The 14,906-nt window shown below is 42.8% G+C and overlaps 1 protein-coding gene across 4 annotated transcripts in view; it reads right to left on the bottom strand.

The window, feature by feature from the left end:
• LOC146805520 (lysozyme g-like) overlaps positions 1–14,906 on the bottom strand; it is an 81,667-nt gene that overhangs the window by 24,071 nt on the left and 42,690 nt on the right. For all 4 annotated transcript variants that reach the window (XM_085620515.1, XM_085620514.1, XM_085620513.1 and 1 more), the window contains one exon: positions 113–211. In XM_085620515.1, coding sequence (XP_085476641.1) covers positions 113–211 — 99 coding nt within the window. The remainder of the gene's footprint in view (positions 1–112; positions 212–14,906) is intronic.

The following is a 14,906-nucleotide window of genomic DNA, read 5'->3' as shown; positions in this document are numbered from 1 at the left end:
GGTGACTCCCTTACACCCCTGACAGATGTGCACACTAAAAGCATATGCAAATGAAGCAAGGTGGAGAACCTGCCTGTTGGTTCATGATCTTCAGAAATAAAATGGCACCTACCACAATAAGGCAGATTGTCTTGCTTTGCAGTTGCACAACTAGCCCCACTTGTGCTAACCTTCTCGATATCTCCATAGCAGCCAGATCCAGTGGAGAGACCTAGAAAGAGGAAAAAAAACACCACCTAACTCAGACAGTCTGCAAAATTTTAGATTTTTGATTGATCGCGTGGTGTCGTATATTTACTCCCTGTGGACTGGCCATGTGTCAGATTAGAGCAAACCATTTGTACACGAGGAAATTCCATCATCTCTGTGAAATTTCCTTGTGAGCCAACCGCATTTGTAAAATTAAAATCCTAACATTCTTGTTTGTTTGAATCTACATCAGGCTTCTCCAGCGAGTAGCTCGTGAGCTACTTATAGCTCTCCTTCTACCTAGAAGTAGCTCCCCTGTTTGCAGCCACCACAATGTGTGACATTTTAGCTGGGATGAATTAATATATATCCCAAAACTGAAAGGTGTGTCTTTGCAATGAAAATGTGTGTGTTTCTAGAGCTCATAAGCTGCTGTTTAGAGAAAAATGGATTTCCAAAGTATATGTAAACCTTATATTTGAGTGATAAATCATGCAATATTACTAATATTACCCTGGTGACTGAGGCATTGCAACAATTACTGCCTAGTAGTATCCATGTAGAGGAATTCCACTTTAAATCTTCTTTTAAATTAGTGCATGGTGCACTGAAGTGATCACTGCTGGTAATCTTGCATGGGGTGGCCACTTAAGTTGTCTTATCGTATGTGGTCACTATTACAACACTAATAATGCTCATAAACAGTTCAGGTGTGTCTCTGGACACTGCAGTTTTGCGTTCAATCATGGATTGCACACTTGTGGCCAAGAGTGTGTCAGTGATATGTCCCAAATGAAGGGTGCCCTGGTCATGAGGTTAATAAACAGCTGCAGGCGCAGGCTTCTGCAGTTCCTGACACTGAACAACCAGTCTATCTTTGTGTCTTTTTATAAGCTACTCCTCCCACATGTGCCCCACTCACAGTGGGGCTGAATAATGGCAACAAACTATGGGATTCTGCTGGACACTCCTGCCATGCAGCAGAGCCTAAAGGAAGCAGACATATCAGGAAGTGCAACTTAAAAGCAATTGAGGAGCATAAGGCCTGATGCTTGAACCGTGGAACTTAGACCCGCTCAATCCTTAGTTAGTGATGCAAAAAGACAACGCAACTGACTGCCCAGATAATCTTACCAAGACAACCATGAGTCTGAAGCTGCCAAGCTGACCTTCAGCCTCCTTCCTCTATATACTGATGGTAACTTCATCCTTTCCCTTTTTCAATCAGGATTTAGGTCTCAAAGCTCCACTATAGAAAAACATTCTAGTACTGGGCCACCTGTCACACTGTGAGACCCGGCCATCACAGCCACCCCTTTTCTGCTGTTTTGTAGACTATAGTGCAGCTTTTTATTGGGTTGATCAAGGGAAGCTGTGGGGAAAAACTGCATTCTTGGGGAATTCCTCAACAGCTGCTAAAGGCTATAAACTCTTTATCAGAGGACCTGGGTCGGTATTAAAATCAGCCAAACTTCAGTTACCGCCAAGGTACCAAACAATAACGGTCTAAAACAAGGGTGTGTACTTGCCCCTATACATTTTAATCTGTATACATCTGACCTGGGGAAAGCCTTGGAGGGGGCAAGTCTATTGCCTCCAAGACTGGGGTATGTGCGGCTCCAAATAATCCGGTATGCGGACGACATTGTAATAATGGACCATACGAGAACCGGCTAACAGAATGCCCTAAATGCTCTGCATGGATACAGTCGACAGAACAAACTCCTATTGAATCAGGAGAAGACTAGGATACTTATTTTCGGGATGTACCAACGAAAGAGGACCGCACACTGGCGACTTGGTACTCTGCAAATTAAAACAAGCATAAGCTACAATTATTTGGGCTTTTGGCTATCGGAAGGGGCCAAACCTAGAGCCCACCTGAAACATCTGAGAAGGAAAGGGGCAGGCATCATCTTTTCCTTAAAAAGCCTTAACCACTGACTTCACAGCCCAACAGCAGAACCTATTCTGAAAGTTCTCAAGGCAAAATTAGTGCCCTCTCTCAATTATGGCCACTTAGTTTTTCCCTGTGCTTTTAATATGTTCCTCATGAACCTTCAAAATCAGGCCTATAAAAAGGTTCTAGCTCTCCCTCGACAGGCCAGGAGAGCAAGAGTAAGGTTGGAGCTGGGTCTCAACCGTCCAGACATTACTTGCTAATGCAATCTATTAATATACTATATTAGAACTCTGCGAGCCCCAGTATTGTCCGTAAAAAGGCAATTTAAAACTATCTTCAAAGAGGATGGCTCTCCATGGCAAGTGCAGTTGGCAGTAGCCATCAGAGTACTGGATATAGATGCCCAAAATCTGCACAACTCAGACATCCCAGTATTAGCCTGGAGAAAAACGGTGAACATACAGGTCAAGAGAATATCTTTTGAAAGGGGCCTGGAAAGTTTGCATCATCAAAACAATCTTTCTTCACTGGATGCCTCATACATTGTGGGAACACCGCAGCCCTACCTTGAGCAAGCCCTGACAGTCTTGGCCCAGAAAAGATTTATCTAAATGAGACTTCTCGCTCTGCCTATTATGGACTTTAATTCAACTTGGGCCCGGCTGGACAACTTAGTGGCCTGTCGACTTTGCAGCTACTGTCGTGAATCTTGGTTCCATCTGTTGTGCTGCTGCCCAAAGCTAGTTAATGAGCGTCCATGCTTGGTTCTCCCCATCTGTAGGTGTTATGGCCTTCGAAGTTGCAGAGAAATTTCAGACCAGTGTTTTTCTGTTAACACAACTCAAGCAGTGGCCCGATTAGGGAAATTCATAGACGCAATCTGGGCCGCACTGAAACTGAAAACTGAGACATAAAAACAAGCAGCTGGCCAGCAAGCAAGAAAGACTATGATAAAATTTCTCCTCAAGTCCTATGCACATCACCTTACTGCTGGACAGGATAACAGTTCTAGCAACAGTTATTTTATTATCTTAAGCGTTTTAACGTATTTTCAGTCTTAGTAAAACTTAGTGAGATTTTAAACATTCCTTGTTTATTGATAGAATATTGTAACAATTTTAATTAATTGAACAATAAAGTTTCATTCATTTATTCATTCATTTATTCACACTCTATATGCTCATGGAACGCCTCCTTAACTTTCAATATCCTTATCATTTAAGGTAGGGGGTACTTTATCCCATATATTCTAAGACACTGAAGTAGTGTGTGCCCTTCTTCCTGTAGATGCATAATCACTCACTATAATTGTTCCCTACCAGTGTCCTACTCTCACTAACCACTGCACCTCTAGTTTCTTAACCTATCTACCATCATCCCAGGCCATGCAACTGTCTACCCCTAGCCCCTGAGCAACAAGAATGTATACCTCTACACCTAGGAATGGACTTAGCATCCATCTGGTCACTCACCAAGGTTCCAGAACCATTTGAATTGACTCTCCTATTCCTACCATTCTGAAGACTCTTACTCTGTAATCCAGTTTGGCAGCGCCAACTGGTGAACCTGCAAATGCAGTAAGTATGCTAGTATTTATATGCGTACCTTATCCTGTAGTGTAGTTCCTATTTTCCTTATAGGCTCTGTGCATTGGAATAATATACACTATAGTAGTGGCATAGGACTGAGGTCGGTATGCCTCTATTGAGTACATTAAACTTAATTACTTTGTGTGCCAGCTAACTCAGAGGCTACTAGAAACTCCTTGAATAAACAAGAAGGGAGTAGTTTCTGGCAACTGCTTAAACATGACAACTTTGTTTCCCTTAGAATCGGAACATGTCTCAGAATCGTGGAAACAACAGATAACAGTTTCACTCAGTCAATCGTGCATGCTTAATTTCTTCATTGTTACACAGAAATAGATAGACGGGCGTTTCAATAAAAAGGATTTATTGAACAGTCTTGTTTCTCGTGTAAGAGATATGAGCTGTTACAATCGCAAGACAGTATGCGAGATATAATACGTACAGCATAAGCAATAAGAAGAAATAATACTGCAACAGCATTGTCTTCTAGCTATGACATATGTTCATATACACATATATAAATAACATAGGCTAAAAAGTGGATACTCGTTTGATGCTTCTAAATAGTTCTACTCCAGTGTGCCTAACCTAAGTTTAGTACAAGGTAAGAAGTAGGTGCCGTATTCTATAGTATGGTAAGCTATAGTTTTGCATATGCCAAGAGTCCCTCTAGGTTCTAGTCAGCTCTATACCTTAGAATGAGAGAGGTGGGAATCTCTTTCCGGGTCTTAAACTCTAACACCCCGCGAACGAAGTCAGAACACTGGAAGCTGGATTCTCTGCGAGCAGGGTTGACAGCGTCTGGTCAGTGCATCAGGCAGGAACTCAAATTCCTTCCGAATTTGCCGTGGTGAGCTGTGCAGCTGAGCCGTGGTTTGCCATGGTAAGGGAAGGTATATTTATACCTGGAAAGTGCTTAGGAATGTTAGCATTTACGTAAAGAACTCGTTGTGACGTTGGGATGGTCGGATGTAGGTGACCATGCCTGTATTTGGATAGCATAGCTAATACCTAAATAAGGACTGGGATTCTATGCCTAAATAAGGGCTATACAAATTGTGCCTATACAAGGACATGATTTAGGAAAATCTATATTAGGACATCTAAATCGAAACACAACACCCACTACGCTTTCGAATGAACGATAATACAAAATGCTCAACATGAAATGCTAAACAGTTAAAACTGACTACCGCAGGTTTGCTAAAAACATTTGTAAAAGCATACTAAAATAAGTTTATGTTAAAAAATGTTTGCTAGACATGAAATGCAAAGGTGCTGTACATATTAAGCAATGTTACATTCTAAGCATATATTTACAGTGAAAGCTAAATGAATGAACAGAAATATATACACATATGATGAAATGGTTCACAATTACAGAAGAAAAGATCATTTCATGTCATGTTACATAAGTGAAATTGTTGTGAATAAAAGGTGATAATGTGTCCTTCGAAGTGTTCAAAGAAGTTTGTTCTCTATGAATAGTTCTACTTTAAGCATATTACTTTGCCATAAAAAGAAAAATTCAAATTTAGAAAAAAAAAAAATTCTACGAAAAAGTTCCAAGGTTTTGTCTTTGTTTTGAAAAATGAAGGCCAAATTCATAGCTTTCCCGGTACACTGTGAGCCGAATCAAAAGTCAGTGTAAGGGGCTGGTGAAAACATGAAATCCTCTATTCCTGTAGACAAAAGATAGTCTACCGATTTTAGTGATTTTTGGAATACCTCGATAGAAGATTAACTGCACATAGATGTGAAGCATCGCCAGTAGCAATGTTCCTTTCCGATGTTACCTGTGTGCCCGTTGCTCCATCTCGTATCTCAGCAGTTGCATATTGCTTCTGTGAGATCTCAACGAATGCCGTCATCAGGATTGGTAGCCTCTGGGGACAACACAGAGCATGGGCCGTTATTGGGTCCAGAAAAGTATTGATTTTTGTTGGCATGACTGATGGGAGTGTTAGACAGATGTCTAGCACATATTCTTCACTGCTGAGCAGGCAGCGTAGAACAGGTAAGATGCAATCTTGCCAGATTGGTTTGAATGACAGAAACCATGCGGTATTTAATTCTCGTAGATGAGGTAAGCTCAAAAGTTGTACTATGCGCTCACGACACTTCCTTTCCAGGAGACCTTTCTCCAAGGTGCTGGGAGTGATGCTGGTGGATTGGCTTGCCATAGCATAGTAGTAGGAATAAAAACAGGATTCCTGCAACGAGTGCTAGAATTAGCAGCAGACCACCAAACACCGAGTGCACGAAGTTTGGAATGGTTCCGAGGACTGCTTGAAAAGGTGTTAACAGTACTGAACATATGATCTTAAATACATGCACAATACTGCTCGTATCAGACATGTTTAAGATATGTCCCAACATTTCTGTGAAATGTGTAGGGCAGTTTGTCCGTAACAGAGCCTGTATCTCAGCCGAAGTCCTTGCAATTTGTAGATCATAGGTTTCTTTGGCCGAGGTCAAAGGCACGGTTTGTTGTAAAAGAATGGCTTTCAATCTGCTTAAAGTATCAATTTCTATAGAAGAGATGTTCAGTAAAGGCCATAAAGGCGACTCCCTGACTGTGTCTATTTGGGGGAACAAAACTTGCATACAGCAAGTGACCCTGGAGCTAACCGTTACCAGATATGGGATGCCTGGCAACATGCCACAACAGCTCTGATCATTCAACATGAGGTAACTACCATTTGAAAATTTGCAAAATGTTGGATTAATCACAGCGGCTGGTGAACTTTGCAGGTGGCAGGATAAATTTGCAGTAGAACCGCTACAGGCCCCGTGTAAACTAATATTCCGACATATGAGTGAACCACTCAGTGCATTTTCACAATGTGAGTACTGCTAAGAAACACTTCACGCCCCCCACTCCATCTGTGTGTGCAGGGTAAATCCCAGGATGTCTTGATGTATTCTTTACCCAACCTTTCATATTTGCCTGCTGCCATTTGTTTGAGGCAATACTGAAAATGGAAAGTTGTAACAGGCAGAGGTATTTTGCCATGAATGATCCATTCTGAAGCTGTGTTTTCTGCTACTGTAAATGGCAATTTTTCCAGTTTTTCAATCCTCAGCACTGTACCCTTTGCTCCCCTTTGTGACAGCTCAATCTGTTTATCCGTGAGATTGTATTCTGAAAACAGAGACGACGTGATGATGAAACACCAAGGCACATATCCTGCACGCATGTTTTGTAGCTTCCAGCCTAATAACAGAATAGAACGTAATTGAGACTGGCCTTGTCGCAGCAGGACCAAATCTTGTGCGGAGGATACAATGTTGCCCAGTGAATATATCCTGGATGACAAAGTCGTTAACCCATTGTCAACCACAGCGAGAGACTTATCTAAATGAATACTATCGACTTCTCGTGTTCTTTCTGCGGCATCTGCCTGGGTAACCTTCCATATTTCATTAGAAGTAGCATAAATGCCGGCATATATAAAACGTTTTTGATACGGTTTTCTTTGACCTAGCAAGAAATCCCTAAGGTCTGCGTCCTCTTTAAGTTAAGATAAGTGTTGTTTCACATACTCTAGTGTAGATTTCTGTAGCCAATCAAGGCATAATTTTCCTACACTGTATGTTGTTACTACTCCTGGATGTTGTCTTTGAACATAACGTGGGTCTGGCCTATTGATTGTAAAACCCTGTATTCGGTTCAGGAATCTTTCTTGACAGATGTTTGTGTCTGTGTGGCAGAGCAACCATTTTTCCCATTCAGGATCTGATCTGTTATTTTGTAAAATAGTATGTACGTCGACCTCGCCCTGTGTAGTGCTATTACTTGCAGGTGTAGGTATGGATGTGTGTTCATGTCTTTGATCTTGGCTAACCCAAGGCAAGACGTTTGTTGGACAGTGTCATTCAAAAACATTATTTGCTGTGGGATGATGCAGGCTCTAAACAAAGCTTCTATCCCCTTTATTTGCCAATCTTTTGTACCCCAGACAGATTTTGTGTTAATTGTGTCTTTCCAAAAGTCAAAACCCTGTCTAGACAGTTGGGCAATAAAGGCTGCAGAATAAATCTGTTTTGTATTAGTTAACATATTGTTCATTCCTGTTTTGTTCACATATTGTACCCTGAAAAAATTTAAACTTCATTGCAAACGGACAATGTTCCCATTGGTTATACATAAATACATTTCTAGGTGTTGCAGATCTATGCAAGAAATGATGACCATGGTGGTTGTAACAATAAAGCTGTTCATAGTCTGTTGAACCCTCTAAGTATTCATGGTTAGAGAATGCAGCAGACCTTTCTAGATCAGACATCATGTTATTAACAGTCTCAAAGTCCCAATCATCAGAATAGGTACTGGAGGTAATAAAGTCGCTTAATGAAATCTTAAATAAGTGTTGAATCTTCAAAACTTCCAACGGGCCGAATATATCATAATCCGTTTTGTCCCAAACTATACCATCTTGTATAGGAACGGCTGTGATGTTCACTATTGACAAGTCTCTTGCTTCACGATGGGATGATTTGTGTGGTTTCAAAAGTAAGTTCACATTTTTACTTTCTGTGTCCAAGTGAATATATCTTCCATTTATCAGCATGGTCAGAGTCATTACTAAAGCTAGCCAAAGCAGAAAGAAATGTATTCCAGAAATAATCAATAGTTCAACCCCGGGTGAAACCAGATAAGTCTTTTTCAGGAGATGAAAAAAGTCTTGTGCTCGCTCTTTCAAAGTTCTTTTGGCTGGCATTGTTTCCGGTTCGCTTGGATCCTAATAAAACGCATCAAAGTTAATGAAACAGCCAGAGGCAGTTCTGTCAATGGTTGAAATTACATCAGGATTCGTTGAAATCGCTGGCACCAGTTGATCACGTGTTATGTTGGTGCAGACAGGTGTATCAGAACGAACTGTTATTTGGGTTTCAAGAAGAATGAGTTCCATAGCATTGTTGCTTAGTCCTTCATTTCTTACTGCTGAATTCTCGATGGTGATGAGTCTTTCAGTTTGAACCTCTTGGATGGTAGCTAGAGGAGTGTGTCTTCTACTTGGTCGGAGTCCACAAGTCCTACTGCTTAGTATTGGCCACATAGTGTGGTTTGATGAGGTTGATTGACACAAATCTTTTCTTCTTTTTTCCAGCAAGGGGCAGCAGAAGTACTATTCTTGTTCCGTGGATGGCTAGGACAGGTACTGGTTGTCTGTAAGAATGCCCAAATTCCTTCTTGTCCGCGATCTTCTCTCTGACTAGATCCCCAAGCTTTGGGATCCATACAGGCCTTGCTGGGATGGCTGGAATTTCCCCAGTGATGGTTGGCTTCAGGAACACGTTGCTTTGTTTCGATCTTAGTTCATTTATGTCCTGTAAAACAGCCAAACAATCTTTGATATCAAATAGTTTATTTTCCACCACTCTGCCTTTACATTCAAGATCTGGAACCCACATTCTTGTCCCAAATGGGACCTCATATGGAACGACTCCCCCCTAGAGAACTTCTTGGCAAATTGCTTAATGAGCATTGGACCCTATAAAGATTTTTGACCCACACGTCACCCGAACCTAATACCCTAGCGGTTATAGACTGTTTTATTCCTGGTTTTTCCTTTCCACAACGGAATTTCCCTCAGGATAGAATGAAGAGGAGTACCGCAATGCAATGCCCAAACTCGCCATGGCTTCTTTGTAAGACCGAGAGCTAAACGCAGGGCCTGGTCAGAATGTAGTGTGCCAATTGCGTATGTACAGATAAAGACTCACAAATCTTTTATAACAGTTCGAGCATCAGCTGAGCGCTGAGGCCACATCCATAGGAACCTTGAACACAAATCCATTGCGACCATGATATATTTATAGTTATCATCCCTTTGCAAGGGACCGCATTGATCCAGGTAAACACAAGCTAATGGTTTATCTGAAATTAAAAGGGGTGTCTGCGCAGGACGTTTCACTGTAGATACGTTCATCTGTTGGCATATTTCACATTCCAAAAAATAATTTTTGGTCTATTTCCTAATGCCGGGCCACCAATATCTCTGTTTAATAACGATCCTGTGGCAGAAACACCTGCATGGGCAGAGGCTATCCCTTCATGTGCTGCTAGGATTAGTCCTAATCTACGGTCAATGTTTGGAATTACCCAATCCCCCACTTCAGGGATTCGAGCTAACAGAACGTTGTTCGCATCAATTATATACGAGTATTTTAGTGGAAGTTATTTAGGTATCGCTGCACCACTGCCTTTGCTTGATGCATTGACAGCCAACAATATCTCAGTGTCTATTCTTGTTTTTGAACGAGTGATCGCAGCTACGGAAGCCGTTTGCACAGCCCCCTTCGCGGCTTCGTCGGCCAATGAATTCTCTGCAACGTGAACGCCATCACGTTGAAGACTCAGCGTGTGTATCATGTGAGTGTTTTGCAGTCCGTTTCGCAACTGGACTACTTATTCCCAAAGCGTTTTATGCTTGATTGTGCCACCTTTTGCATCTTTGAAACCATTTTGAAGCCAATCCTGTGAATATTCATTGTAAGATTGAACACAGTAAAAAGATTTGCACACTATATGTGTGGGGAATTCGCGATCCATTTTTTCAAGTGCCAATTTGAATGCTTGTAGTTGAGCTCGCTGAGCTGTACAATCTCCTAGAGACTGTGTTTTAGTGACCATTGGTCAGAATTTACCATCGCACATGCAACCTTTAACGAGTGTGCACACTGCAGTGTAAACTTGTTTACTTTCCGTAGCGGGTTGTGCTGATCCATCAGTATAAATTATAAATTTGTACTGATCAAGAGGGAGAATCTCAATAGGCAGAGTACATTCATGTTCATATTGCAGGAATGCTTGTGTTTTTAAATAAGGATCATAACCCCTTGAAAGTTTCTCGCAAAAGAGTGCTCTCACTTTTCTTGGTATGTCTCCCTCCATACGGAGTGTTATTTCATATAACCTTTGTGGAGTACTAACCCTGGTGTCTACAGTCTCAACTATGATGTACTCATTCAAGTCCACTATCTCCAGAAGTTCCTTCAGGTTCTGGCGAGCTATTGTTACTTCTGCTGCATTGTCCAGCATTGTCTGAGCCCATTCTCCGTTCTTGAGTTGTGTTCTCAGAATTCTCGGCATGTCTGATCTTCAGACCTGCTACCTTCTTCTTAGTGAATTGAGGTTTTGGTTTGTTTTTCTGAACATGTTGATCGTCTTTGGACTTCACGTGTTCTTCTTTGTAATCTGACCACCCTCTTTTCTCGGATGTCTGTGCCGATATCTGAAAGGTACGAGAGGAGTGTGTATCAGTATCCTGATATCTGTCAGGTTTTCTCAAATTATCCCCATTCCTGAGGTTATACCTCAGTGGCGGCTCCTCCATAGGGGCGTTTGGGCGTTGGCCCACTGCTTTCTCGCAGTGCGTGAAGCAGAAACATAAAATGGTAAAAACTACCATTTTATGTTTCTGCTTCTCGCTCTGCGAGAAAGCAGAAGTGCCTGGTTGGGGACGGGATCGTGGGCGGACGTGCTCGAGGGCGGGGGGGAGTGGCTTACCCACTGTTGTGGGTACTGTCTGTCTGGTCGGCCCCTGGAGCCGACCAAACAGTCAGTACCCACAGCAGTGGGTAAGCCACTCCCCCCTGCCCTCGAGCACGACCTCCCACTCTCCCCTTTTCTCTATGCAGGAGAAAATGGCGCGGCTGGGGCGCTCTGCCCTGTGCCTCATCAATCGTTGTGATTGGGGGAGTGAGGGAGGCTGCTTACCTTTCCTGATGACGAGGAGTTGAAGGAATTGGCGCAGGACCGGACGGCGGGAGTCGGGAGTCGTCAGACGGTCGGACCTAACCAGAAACTCAGTAAGTTTTATTTCATATTTATATTTTATTAAGCCCCTCCCACCTCCCCCTATACCCCCTGCGACAACCCCATTTCCACCCCCCCACCCGCCCGTAATCATTAATGCCGGCCGCGACTGCATGTTTTTCTAAACTGCATCCCAAGGTCTGATTTAACAAGGCTATCTTTTAAATATCCTGAACTCTGAGATTCATTAAGGCATTGTCTGCACTTAACATTTTGAAAGCAGGAAACTTTAAACGGAGGTGTCTTCTAACTAACCGGCCCGACCCGCCGAGAAATACATGCATTTATATGTAGGGTTTGTATTTGTTGCCAATGAGCCATTCAATCACCTGTCAGTTATCTGCTCTTCTGCAGTATTAAAAAGAGAGCCACAGAAAACAGCGAGCTCAGAGGATGGCGTACAAATGAGGAATGCAAATATGAACTAATCAAGGAAAATGCTCATGCCACCTGAAGCCGTTTAAGGCCGAGGTGATTTCGAGCTAATCTCTTTGTCTGCGTGTGGGTGCTCCTGGCATGAAGGGCGTCCGGTGCTTGGCGCCCAATCTAAGCAGCCATCAGATTAAGGGTTCAAGTTCCACCACTGAAGGCACGGTGTTGTCAGGTCGATCCTTTTGTGTCAGTAGTTAGTAGTTTCCTGTTCTGTCCCGGTCTGGCCTGTTCCTGAGTTACTATGTGGGCTTGTTGGCCTTGGCCTGGTGCGTTGTTGGTACTTCTTGTGCCGGTCCGTTTTCTGGGACCCGTGGGACGTCTGCACACAGTGTGGCAGGCTTAATTTTTTTTTTTTTTTACAGGGAGGGATGCTTTCTTTCAGAAGATTGAAAACCTTGCTTGTTCAACTGTACAATTTGCACACTACAGTAACTGCTGAACAATTTTAATTCTGTAAAATATGGAGCATTTTTTGTGTTTAAATATTTCAAGTCTGCACTTTCACAATTGCTTTATGAATCTTCTTCCTTTCATAAATAAGCTTTAAAATGCACAATTTTTTCAAATTTTTCCTGGGGTCAGAACCCCTCCAAACTTCCCTTATGACAGTCAGGCTCACTCACGGCACAACACTCACCCCAACTTTTATGCCTCACTACTTTCAAAAGTCACCAGCCGCCACTGTTATACCTCCTTTCAGAGGGCTCCTTTTGAGGAGACCTACCTCGGATTGAGAATGTTTCTCTTTTTTTGTTTTTTGTTTTGTATATTCTGTTTTATTAATCATCTTGTACATTATAACATCAATTTTACATCTTTGTATCATACGAGCTGCAGTGTTACATCTTCAATATTAGCATTCCCGTACTTCTTATCATTCCCTTCTTTTCATTCCCTGTTCGGTAGTCTTACAGTCTTATCATCCACATCCCCTTACGTGTGTCCCATCTACTCTGCTGAGTCAATGTTTCTCTTTTGAATGTTGTTTGTTATTTTCCCACTTCTTTTTAGAAGATGTAGGATAGTGTTTAATAGAGTCCTTCTCAGGACATACATCAAATTTCCTTAAGCGTTGGCGGATCGCCACTGATGCTGCCTCCCCTTTAATATTATTGTTGAGACCTGCTTGAAGTTTTTGAGTAATTACATACCTAAATTCAGAGCAGGCTCTGCCCCGTATTCATTTTGAATTTGTTTCAGGACATCAGGTATTACAGCAATAGACGGAACCCCATGTGTTTTAGAGTAGATGGCAGCAAAGACTGTGCCCCAAGTGGTGCAGTCTTCCAGATGTGATGTGATCCCCATTGGTAAACAGATTGTTAGGATTCTGTGTTACTCATAAGGGCTAGTATTGGGAAATACTGCTTCGATTTGTGTAATTTTTTTAACTAGCCAGAATGGATTTGTTCACGTTTTGTGGGCATTTTACCCATGACTGCGTGTAAAGTCTGTGGAGTAAATTTTAGTGTATTCCCGTATTCCCGTGTTGAGGGGTTTGATTTGGAATGGTTAATCGTGGTTGGACTGTGAAAATCCGCATGACATATTGGACTAACTGTTACCTGTGTGCCCGTTTCTCCATCTCGTATCTCAGCAGTTGCATGTTGCATCTGTGAGATCTCAACGAATGCCATCATCAGGATTGGTAGCCTCAGGGGACAACACAGAGCATGGGCCGTTATCGGGTCTAGCAAAGTATCGATATCCGTTGGCATGACTAATGGGAGTTTTAGGCAGATGTCTAGCACGCATTCTTTACCGCAAAGCAGAAAGCGTAGAACAGGTAAGATGCAATCTTGCCAGATTGGTCTGAATGACAGAAACCATGCGGTATTTAATTCTTGTAGATGAGTTGTGGGAGCGCGGGTCGGATAAACAGACGAGGATGCTGAATATATTTTCCAAAGGTGCTCTTTTTATTGTCAGAAATGGTAGGGGTTGTGACACTGGGTTTTTCTGCTTCCTCTGGTTGGTCCGTTCATGATGAGCTAGGTTGGGGGTTGTTGGTGGCTGGTTCCGGCTCGTCTGGTCTGTCAGTATCACCCCGGAGGCGGCTCCGCCGCAATTCTCCTGAGTTGCGGCCACTCTCCAGCCTCCTCTGGCGGATACCACCACTCCTCACTCCACTGCTCCTCTGGTTCCTCTTTATCTCGGCCAACATCCTCGTCCTCCCGTTTCTCTTCCTCGGGGTTTCCGTCTTCACTCCTCTGATACTCTTCGTTCCGTCTCATCCTATTCGCCACTCCAATGTCGGGAAAAGACCAGCCTCCTTCGTACCGCTCCTCTTTCATTGGGCGTTGAGGATCATTTCCGGGGTTATCTCCTCCTACTTCCGGTCTTGCGTTTGCATCCCTCTGTAAGGACATAGAAGAGGTGGGTGTGTTTTGTTGCCTTTTTCCCACCTTTGTACTGTCAAACTGTGGACCGCGGACTCGTAGAGAACCAGCGCATTTCGATCGGGGCTCCATGTTCTCACGTACGAGTCCGGTCCTTACACCCACCTTCCCACATGAGGTAAGCTCAAAAGTTGTACTATGCGTTCACGACACTTCCTTTCAGGAGAGCTTTCTCCAATGTGCTGGGGTGACGCTGGTGGATTGGCTTGCCATAGCATAGTAGTAGGACTAAAAACAGGATTCCAGCAAAGAGTGCTAGAATTAGCGGCAGACCACCAAACACCGAGTGCACAAAGTTTGGAATGATTCCGAGGACACATTGAAAAGGTGTTAACTGTCCTGAACAAATGGTCTTAAATACATGCACAATACCGCTCGTATCAGACATGTTTAAGATATGTCTCAACATTTCTGTGAAATGTGTAGGGCAGTTTGTACTTAACAGAGCCTGTATCTCAGCCTAAGTCCTTGCAATTTGTAGATCATAGGTTTCTTTGGCCAAGGTCAAACGCACGGTTTGTTGTAAAAGAATGGCTTTCATTCTGCTTAAAGTATCAATTCATATAGAA

Source organism: Triturus cristatus, chromosome 8, assembly GCF_964204655.1.
Source record: "Triturus cristatus chromosome 8, aTriCri1.1, whole genome shotgun sequence".
Lineage (NCBI taxonomy): Eukaryota > Metazoa > Chordata > Amphibia > Caudata > Salamandridae > Triturus > Triturus cristatus.
Note: the sequence above shows the minus strand (reverse complement) of the source record. Positions and strands in the feature narration are given on the sequence as shown.